The 10406-nt window shown below is 39.4% G+C and overlaps 2 protein-coding genes across 3 annotated transcripts; both read right to left on the bottom strand.

Annotated features, from left to right (window-relative positions):
* Nucleotides 1–2242: 2242 nt before the first annotated feature.
* LOC107493133 (cytochrome P450 94A1) lies at nt 2243–4050 on the bottom strand. The gene has a single exon (XM_016114215.3). The coding sequence runs from the start codon at nt 4013–4015 to the stop codon at nt 2513–2515; it is 1503 nt and encodes a 500-aa protein (XP_015969701.1). The 5' UTR covers nt 4016–4050; the 3' UTR covers nt 2243–2512.
* A 1582-nt stretch (nt 4051–5632) lies between these two features.
* Nucleotides 5633–10138, bottom strand: LOC107493134 (flowering locus K homology domain). Of its 2 annotated transcripts, none has more exons than XM_016114216.3 (7): nt 10060–10138; nt 9156–9700; nt 7804–8050; nt 7252–7400; nt 6743–7027; nt 6447–6641; nt 5633–5994 (listed from the first exon to the last, which is right to left on the bottom strand). In XM_016114216.3, the coding sequence occupies exons 2-7, from the start codon at nt 9675–9677 to the stop codon at nt 5818–5820; spliced, it is 1575 nt and encodes a 524-aa protein (XP_015969702.1). In that variant the 5' UTR covers nt 9678–9700; nt 10060–10138; the 3' UTR covers nt 5633–5817. The 2 variants fall into 2 exon arrangements, 1 of the variants encoding a protein (XP_015969702.1); XR_001592903.3 differs by having other exon boundaries at nt 5845–5994; nt 6447–6604.
* Between the last annotated feature and the right edge of the window lie 268 nt (nt 10139–10406).

Raw genomic sequence — 10406 nt, 5'->3', positions numbered from 1 at the left:
TGGTAGACTTCCTTCAGGTGCCTCTTGCGAGATAACTTTGTGAGGCCGCCTCCACTGAATCCTCCCGAGATCATATGTATATGTCTTTCCGGGGTCTTTGGTGGTGGGTCTCTTCGGTCCTCGTCATCTCGCTTTCTTTTGCTATGATGGTCCGACCTTTTCATGAGATATCTGTCCAGCCGACCTTTTCTGGCCAGCTTTTCTATCACATTTTTGAGGTCATAACAATCATTTGTTGAGTGACCATATAGCTTATGGTACTCACAGTAGTCGCCACGACTCCTCCCCCCTCCCTTTTTATTTTTGATGGGCCTAGGGGGAGGTTGTCTTTCCGTATGACAAATTTCTCTATAGACATCAACTAGGGAAACTCGTAGAGGAGTATAGGAGTGGTATCTCCTAGCCCTTTCAGAGCCGACCTCCTCTTTTTTCTTGAGCTCTCTCTCTCTCTCTCTTTTGATGAGTGAGAGTGCCCAGGTCGCCAATTTGGCTCTCATAGCCTGACATTTTCCTCCATGTTGATGTACTTCTCAGCTCTTTCCTGTACATCACTCAAGGAGGTCGAATGCCTTTTCGAGATGGACTGGGAGAAGGGGCCTTCTTGGAGTCTATTTACTAGGCCCATAATCATTGCCTCCATAGGCAGGTCTTGAATTTCTAGGCACATTTTGTTGAACCTTTCCATGTAATCCCTTAAAGGTTCACCGACCTCCTGTTTTACTCCCAGGAGGCTTGGTGCGTGCTTCACCTTATCCTTTTGGATAGAAAATCACATAAGAAATTTACGCGAGAGGTCGTCGAAACTAGTGACCGACCTGGGAGGGAGACTATCGAACCACTTCATCACTGCCTTTGTCAAGGTCGTCGGGAAAGCCTTGCAACAAGTAGCATCAAAGGCGTCGGCTAGGTACATCCGACTTTTGAAATTGCTGAAGTGATACTTTGGGTCAGTGGTTCTGTCGTAGAGGTCCATATTAGGACTTTTGAAGTTTCTTGAAATTTTTGCCCTCATTATATCCTCACTGAACACGTCTTCTCCCCCTAAGGGAGAATCTTCTTGGTCGCTACGAGAGTTTCGACTTTGGAGAGCAGATTCTAGTCTTAGGAGCTTTTCTTCGAGCTCCTTTCGTCGTTTGATCTCGCTCCACAAGTTTCTCTCCGCTTCTCGCTGTCGCTCCAATTCTTGTTCCAACTGCTCCAATCGTCCCTGGTGGCCATGGAACAATCTCATGAAGTCAGTTGCATAGGGTTGTCCTTCTTTTCCTGATTCATGTCCCTTAGAGGAGTTTCCCTTGGCGCCCTTCACCCCTAAGGTTCCTTCTTTGTGCTGGTTAGTCACCCCTTGATGAGTGACTATCGCTCTATCATTATTATCAACGTCCTGATTCTATTGCTCAGAATTAGACGCTGTGTTTCCATCTTCGTGCAAGTCGTCCGTCATCACTGGTTGATCTCTCGGGTCCCTGGAAACGGCGCCAATGTTACGATGGGTAACCGAAGATTAATGGGCTGGACTTGTAAGGTTAGCCCAAACGTCACAAGGGAGCGGTCTCCGACTGGGTTGGCGTCTGGGAGCTGCCGTCCGACTTGTATGTATGATGAGAAGGGGGTGTACTGCAAAGACACTCCAATGCCTAAGTTAGCAGGGGGTTTAGTAGGTTTAGAGAGTATTGAAACTTAGCGATACCTGAGGGGTGTCAATATATTTATAGTGGTGAACCTATAACCACCATTGAATAGTTCCACCTTTTAAGGAGGATAACTGTCCATTTATCTTAGGGAAGTTAAGATATGACTCTTAGAAGTGGGTGGAGAGATTTTAGGGGCAGTTACTTATTTGAATAAGTATTATCTGCGAACTAACATTCGATCCCGACTTCTTTAAAGTAGAGTTTGTGTCGAATTCGACTTCTGTAAAGGAGGTCAGTGAATAGGGAAGACCAATCTTTATATTGGACTTTTTAGCTCATTTAGACGTGGGTTTTAATGTTGAATCAATGTATGAACACTTTCCTCACCCACAAAGCTACTCACATTACTTGACTTTTTTTATAATTTTATTTGCAATAAAAAACAGATAGATGAATGTAACATACAAGTAAGGCAGATTTCATCGTACAAATTAAAATAGTAAACAATTTAAAAAGTCACTTTAAAAATAGAATAAAAAACCCTCAATTAAAAACCAATAAAAAATACAAAGAGTATAGAGAATCCCAATTAGAAACCAAAAAAAAAAATCTATCAATAAAATTATTCATTATTTTTGTATTTTTACTATATCTATTTATATAAATCAATTAGATCCTGGACTATGTTTTTTACTCCTTACATTTAGTCCCCTATTTGGATACGGAAGAATCTAGCCATTACAACAAATATAGGAAAGATATTGCATAATAATTAATAACTAAACAAAAACCTTTTATTGAGTACTATATAGAGTAAATTTAACTGTAAACAATAAAACATGAAGCACGTGCCCACACTGAGTGAGAAAGTGATCCTTGAATCAAACTTTTCTTTGAAGAATCTTGACAGGAAAACCACCTTTCATCTGAGAGGTCAAGAACGAAATGAACTCCGGTTCAACCCCGTCGGCCGCCGTGGGAACCACCCTAAAGCTCCTCAGAACTCCAGCCACCACCCTCTTCATCTGCAAAAATGCCATTTCCTTCCCCAAGCAAATCCTGGGACCCGCTTGGAACACCGGATAGCTGAAAGAATCCCTCGCCACGAACCGCCACTTGTCGCCTTCAACTCTCTCCAACCACCTCTCCGGCTTAAAATCCGCCCAGTCACCACCCCAAAGGCTTTCCATCCTGCCCATGGCGTAAACATGATACGTCACCACCGTTCCCTTCTTCACCGCCGTCCCGTCCGGCAAAACGTCGTCGTTCACCGCCTCCTTGCTGTCCGTCGGAACCGGAGGGTACAGCCTCATGCTCTCACACAAGGCAGCGTGCGTGTACACCATCTCCTTCACTTCATCGTAAACCGGAGCTTCTGATTTCTCGTTTATCTCTTTCAGAATCTCCTTCTCAACGCGAGGGTTCTTCGATAACAGCCAGAAGAACCACGTCAGCGCCGCAGAGGTAGTGTCCTTTCCGGCGAGTATGAAGCTTATCACTATGTCCGTCACGAAGTCCTCGTCGGAGTGACCGGAACTCAAGAACCGCGAGAGCATGTCGACGGATCCAAGCGATGAGTTGTCATGGAGCTCCTTTTTCTTCTCTCTGACGAGTTTATTGGCAGACTGGCGCACTTGAGATACAGCAATTCGCAATCGCTTCTCAGATCCGATGTTGAGGGCTCTCTTAAGCTTCCATACGAAAGGTAAGGGTTCGCGAAACCGTAAACTGCTGATCTCGGTTGCTTCTTGGAATGCCTCGGCGAAGTCGCTTCTTTCAAATGATAAGTTCAAGTACTGAGGGTCGTACCCGAACGCGATTCTGCAGATGTTGTCAAACGCGAATCTCTGAAGGATATCTTGCAAATCCAGGGTTTCTTCCTGCCTTGCGGCGGCGCCGGACAGGATGGGGACGAGCCGATCGGAGAGTTCGCTGTCGACTACGTTCTCCACGAAATTGCGGAGCGATTTGGTGTTGAACTCGTGGCTGGCAACTTGTCTCTGGAACTTCCAGTCCTCGCCGTTGGTGTTGAAGATTCCGTTTCCGAGGAGATCGGAGAGGGTTCCGACGACGATATCACCTTTTCGGTAATTGGGGAAGTTGTTCTTGAGGATATGCTGCACGGTGGCGGGGTTGGCGGTGAAGATGGATTGGATGCCGAAAAGGCGGCGAAGGGTGAAGGTGGCAGCAGGGGAGGCAAGGACGATGTCGGAGAGCCACTGGATGCGGCGGTGGGAGTTGGCCTTGAGTGCTAAGTAACTGCCAATGATTGGGTATGATTTTGGGATGACACTGGTTTTGCTCTTGTTTGAATATGGTCTGATTAAGAAGAAAACAAGAAAGGGAAGGAACATTAACAGGAACAAGATGATGTTTTGAATCATTTTCGTTGTTTTGGTTTATTGCTGAATGGACATTGAGTCTTCTGCTTTTTATAATAATGTCTTTTCACTCTTTTGGATTTTGAACTGCTGCTGTTCATGACGTATGTAAACTCGTCACTCACAACAATTTATGGCCAAAACTTCAAATCTAATTTTTATGTTCATACTTTAAATTCTTATCTTTATATAAGAATATCTTTGAGGTCCCAATAATCTTTTATGTTCATAAACAGAATCTATCTAATAATTTTAAATTATTTTCTTTATATAAGGATATCTTCATGTCAATAGTTGTCGATTCAAAATATTCCACAACAATAGCACTTCTGAAAATTTATTATTTTTAACTATTATTTTTAATTTAAATATTAATAATTAAATTTTTATTTTTTTATTTTATTTTGAGCCAAATGACCTAATATACTTAGTCCACGGCATATGACGCCTCCCAAAAGACACATGTTTTTCTTTAAGGACCACAATTGTCACTGTTATTATTTATGACACAATAATACCCTATTAGTGTAAAAGACTAAAAGTTCATTTTGACCACGCATTAAAAAATAATTAGCTTTAATGTTATCATCATTATCATTAGTGTATTTAATCTAGAAGGAAGAAGATTCAATAACTGAAGGCCTGAAGCTATCTTAGCTTATGTACATTCGTTAGTTGTCGCACGAGAAAAATTTCCTTGTGCGTGTTCTACGAAAGTGCTGAGGTTTAAGGGTTTAATTATTCGAGACACTGTTAGATAAACGCACCTGTGCTCAGCTTTCTCAATTTGTCACTCTCGTAATCTATCGTGTGAAAGAAACATGGGTACATAGTTATTACATGTGGCAATTTATGATGGGAAAAGTTATGATGAATTGATAATTATATTCAACCCTCTTCTATAGGTTTGTGTATTGTTATTACAAAAAGATTAGCCCATTCTCTTTACGCCTTGTTATTCATTGATTTTTCCTTTTAAGAGTTCTGTCCATTCTCATTGCTTATGTTCAAGGAGTCAAAAAGAAAAACAAAATGGCAAAACTTGTGAAACATTGATCCCGTAGAATCTTCGACAAAATACTTCTGATTCAGAATATGAGAATAATATTCTAAGCAGTTCCATACGAACATGATCATGATATCAATAACGAAAACACGATAAAACACTGATATTAATAGCGTGTGGTTGTCATTTGCGTATTCAAATTGAGTTCTGTAGAGCATAGGTAGGAACATTCAATTTAACATGCTAATGACCCAATATAACATAGTAGTTGGGTCAAGAAAACATGCAATAATCAGAATTTGTGAAACTTTTTTTATTAAGATACTCAATCATTGAATACCCCAGTAGCAAGAAAATCATGTTGATCATTCATTATATGAACCTTGAAAGCCCAAAATTATATAATTGACAATTGAGTAAAACTGTAGAACCATAATCCATAGCAGAAAATTCTGAACCGAAAAAAAAAAAGCAAAAAGTTCTCCTTGCTAGGAAGGAAAACTAGATTTCTAGAAATATTACAGGGGAATATTGCTGAAACCGTTGTGGTATAGCATAATGCAATTGGGGAGAAAATGCATAAAGCGGAATTTCAGATCCAAGTAATCCAGAGAAAGAACAAATGCAAGTTTTATACCATATGAATGTTTAAATGGGGCATTATTCCAGCCAGAAAACCATGACAAGACCAACAATGCCACCACCTACGAAGAAAGAAGAAAATAAAAGAAATCCTAGCCCACCATAAAACCATAAAATACACCCCAACAAGAACTACACAAAAATTGAATATAGCTTCTTAATAACCATAATTGGTACCATACATGGGGCCATACTCGGAAGAAGGCACATGGCCAGCAGTGCTAGAGGGCGGAGAAGCATATGCTGGAGCATTAGTTGGATAGGAACTGTAACCTTGGCTAATTGCTCCCGCCACTTGATCCTGGGCAGCACTTGCAGCTTCAGCGACAAAGTTCTGCATCAGATAGAATGTGGTTTTTCGGATAAATAAATTAAACCAAAATAGGGCAGAATTTGAGAAACTGCTACTTGCCATATCACATTCTGAACTCCCCGCAGAAATACTCTGATAAATTCTATGTTTTTTATTGTTTTATATGAATTATTTTAAAATCGACAGGCAAATGAAAGAAAACAATAGCATGAACTCACAGAACAATGATAATTACAATATACTCCAGCACATGTTTCAAAATACTTCTGAACTTGTATTAGAGCAATCATGTTTTGAGCTGGAACTTTGTCCAATGAAGCCACTATTCAAGGCTTTGTGCAAAGTAAACCTTATGCATTATAAATCAACACATCTCATTATGATCTACCCAAACTCACGGGGTGGATGATAGACTGGAACTTTGCCAAAAACAATACCAGTAGCAAACATGGTACACCTTTAAAATCAAATACCTGAACCAGCTGTTGGGCTGCCTGTATCTCTGATGTAGTCCCACTTATTTCAACAGTCATCTCCCCTGGCACTCCCCTTGTCTCCTGAACCGTAACACTTGCTCCACTAGCACGACGAATGTAACTGATATTTGCACCTGATGCTCCAATAACAGCATCTGCATATGATAGAGGAATTTGCATGTGCTGTGTAACCTATGCAGTAGAAACAAAATTACATAAAATCAAAGATACGATGCCTCATCAAATGAATATCACTCTCCACAAAAATTCTCAAGTTAGGAAAAAGAAGACACCTTAGTTGCAGCAGACTGTTGTGGTTGTGCACTTGGTGGATGAATTCCAGCGGAAGGATCCCTGCCATAAGCAGATAGTGGAGCCTGATGGAATTGTTTGTCCATAGGAGGCATGTCGGCTGTTGGGTAATAATTATCATAGGGATGTGATGGTGGCATATATTGCTGACTAGGTGGTGCAAAAGCAGGCCCACCACCACCAGGAGCTGGAAACCCTTGAGGAGGAGGAACCCAAGGTTGGCGTGGGGGTGCATTGTGGTTGACTCGAACATCTGGCATTTGCATCTGTCAGTGAAAAAAAAAGACAACAGAATTGTTAGCAAAGATTGTTGGTGCATGTGTCACTTCGAAACAACATATAAAATTGCTGCATCACAAACAATATACATTTAGAAAAGGTCCAAGACATGGTAAATTTGTAAAAGAAACTTCATAGCCACTTTTTGATCTTCGCATTCGCACCTTTTAGCTTCGTGGAAAGAAAAGGAGGGGGAGGTAAAAGGACTTGCCTTTGTTTCAAATACTCCGACTATGCTGCGGTCAACCAAGAACTTACGCAAATGAACTGCAATAAGTTCAACTGCCTTATGAACTCCAGCAGGTTCACCTTGTACTTCAACAACACTATCGTCTCTCAAAGCAAACACAGGTAGGTTTTCTGTTTTAAATAGTACATTATTCAAGAAAATTAAAACTCAGTAACCAAAATCTTTTAAGATTAAATATCATAAATAGTTCTTCTCGCATATTTTTTCATCAAGTGAAGGTAACATATAATTGCCATTTCTAACAAGAAATTAATGAACTCTCTAAACAATTATATTACAGCAGTCCAATCACTAATGCAGCAGAGAAAGGGGGGTCAAAAGGGGAAAAAACTGAATGTAAATTGGGAGAATATGCCATATAAGATCAACTAAAAGACCACTTGATAAATAACCCTGAAAAAGTAAAGTGTACTGGTTTCCAAATATAAGAAAGGTATCCTAATATAATCGAAAATAGATGGGAACAAACCTAGCAAGGTATCCTAATATAATCGAAAATAGCTGGGAACAAACCTGATCCAAGAACACGTATAATGCAACCAGAGCCATCTTGAATGGATTTTATGGTGGAACCCTGCTTCCCAATCAGACTTCCTGCTTGAGTATCTGCAACTAGAAGCCTAGTGATAATTGAGGGCCCAGCACCTGATGTGTCTGCCGAGTCATGGTCAAGATTGATGACTTGTTTATGAACCCTTAACAAACCCTCAACTGCAGGTGGTATGGTCCAATCTGGCTCTTCTTTTGCCGATACCATTACCTTTTAAAATCACCAAGAAAGAGAATTCATAAACACTAAGTACCAAGAAGTACAATAGATCATTTCCAAACTTTAAAGCAAATAATTTTATCAATCTTACCCATTAATTGTTTCATCTTCTTGTTCATCGATATTGTGGCATTAACAAGGAAAATATGGGAATAATCTTCTTATTCATTATATTTTATTACCAATTCTTAGAACCTTGTGTTGTGAATCTCTGATTAAATTGATTAGCATTTATTCTTGCTATGACAAATTTCTTTTAGAATAATTAATTAATACTTCTTAATATTAGAAGAAATCTGTTCATGCTAGCAAGGTTCCACCCAACGAATTACAGGGATCAAGGTAAATATTAGACTTATAAAATTTCCTGACATGTTTCATGACTTCATTATCATTTCTGATTTCTTTTATTTGTTGTTATCATTTTTATTTATTTTAAGAGTGCTTTCAAGGAAATACTTTCAGGGAGTGTGGCAAGACTCCAATCGACCAAGTTTTGAAGTTACCAGGTACATTGAAAGCTTCTTGCAACCAAAGTCTCCACAAACTATTTCTGGTTGCTAACACAAAAACAGCATCTCAGCACTTGCATATGCTTGTTGCTGTTTCGCTGCTTTGGTTCTTCTGTTTGAAGCCACTTTGGTCATTCATATTTGTTGAACCTGCACATATCCACTCGGTCATCGTGACAAAAATACATCTCTTTTTATGTATATTTAAACTGTTTGATCAATTATCTTTCCTTTGTGTGTTTATTAGTTTTGTATTATTTTTATGCTTTTACTTCCTTGTCTACAGTAACTTTTATCTACATTCCTTCACAACATGTTTTCTAATGGACCAATCACTAATTTCAATTTCAGATTAATGGTATAAGAACTTTGTTTGATCAAAAAGGAATTCCATATCAAAATAATAGGCAGTTCCCCCAATAATATAGATCTGCAGGTTCTAAGTAACTATGAAGATATTCAAAGGAATGCAAAGATCAATATCCACAAATACGTATAATATGCTTAAAACAAACAGTTAAGTTATTCCAAGATTATCTGTCACTGCACAAATTAACAACCAGCAAACTGAAAAGTACACTCACAGCTCTTTCCATGGTTCCAGGAGGACCATCAAGAATTTTGATTCGCGCCTTAGTTTCTTCTGTGATTTTCTTAATAAACTCACCCTTCCGGCCAATAATACTGCCAACCTTTTGCACCGGGACCAACATCCTGAAGACATTCTCTCCAGGCCACCCAGGCCACTTCTTAATTTCATGTCCTTGGGAATCATTCTCATGCCCTTCTTGTGGCACAGAACCAAAATTCTCAGTTACATCTCCTACATCATGATTTTCTTCAATGACATGCTCCTCTTGTGGAGAACTGGGGTCTTCCGGAAAATCTCCAACATCATAGCCAGCAAAATCATTCACAGGAGGATTGGCATCCTCAGCAAAATTTCCTGGATCATGGTGTTCATCAAGTTGATGCAGCTGAGGAAAACCAGAGCTATCAAACACATTCCCCTCATCAAGATCAACAGAATGATCTTGTTGAAAACCAGGGTCCTCAGGCACATACCCTCCCATATCATCATGCCCATCAAATTCTTCCCCAGACATCACAATATTATATTCTTATTTTTCTGCAAAACCACTCAGTTAAAACAACAACAATTCAGCACCAATTTAAATAGAATTTGAAACTTAAATACAATCCCCAAACAATTTCACTAATGCAACATACAATTCCTTCTAGACTTCTTCCTGTAGATTGGAGTAGTGGAAACTACACACAATCACTTAAAAGTTGCTAAAGCACAAACGTCCAAAGTTACAAAAAAGAAAATTTTGAATAAATAAATTCATTAGTTAGATGAAGCTCAAAACGAAGAAATAATAATAACCATCAAAGATATGGTGGAAAGTGTAGTGTGTAAAATTAGGGTTTAAGAAGAAGAAGAAGAAGAATATCTTTTGAGGGCATTAATCTAGACGAACTTACATGGATCTACAAGAACTTCAACAAGTGACGAAGCGAATGGATTCAGTGGCCGTGCAGAATGTTAGGTTTAACGATGAGGGTATTTATCCATATTACTTGGGCTCATTTTTTTTGATATGATTTATTGGTGTGAGTTTAGCTGGATTATGATCATTACAGGTGAATTACATTGTTATGATGGCGTTGAGTTTGGAATTTTGTGGGAAAGAAATCGAACCCACCGATTTCAAGCAAGTTGAGGAAGGCATACAAATCGGTGGATCCGAATTGTGTGAGATTGTTGAGCTTGAAATTGGTGCCATCGATTTGTGGGTTTACAAAGAGGGAGGAAATCGGACTCACCGATT

Source organism: Arachis duranensis, chromosome 6 (genome assembly GCF_000817695.3).
Source record: "Arachis duranensis cultivar V14167 chromosome 6, aradu.V14167.gnm2.J7QH, whole genome shotgun sequence".
NCBI classification, from domain to species: domain Eukaryota; kingdom Viridiplantae; phylum Streptophyta; class Magnoliopsida; order Fabales; family Fabaceae; genus Arachis; species Arachis duranensis.
This window is presented reverse-complemented; position numbering and strand designations above follow the sequence as displayed.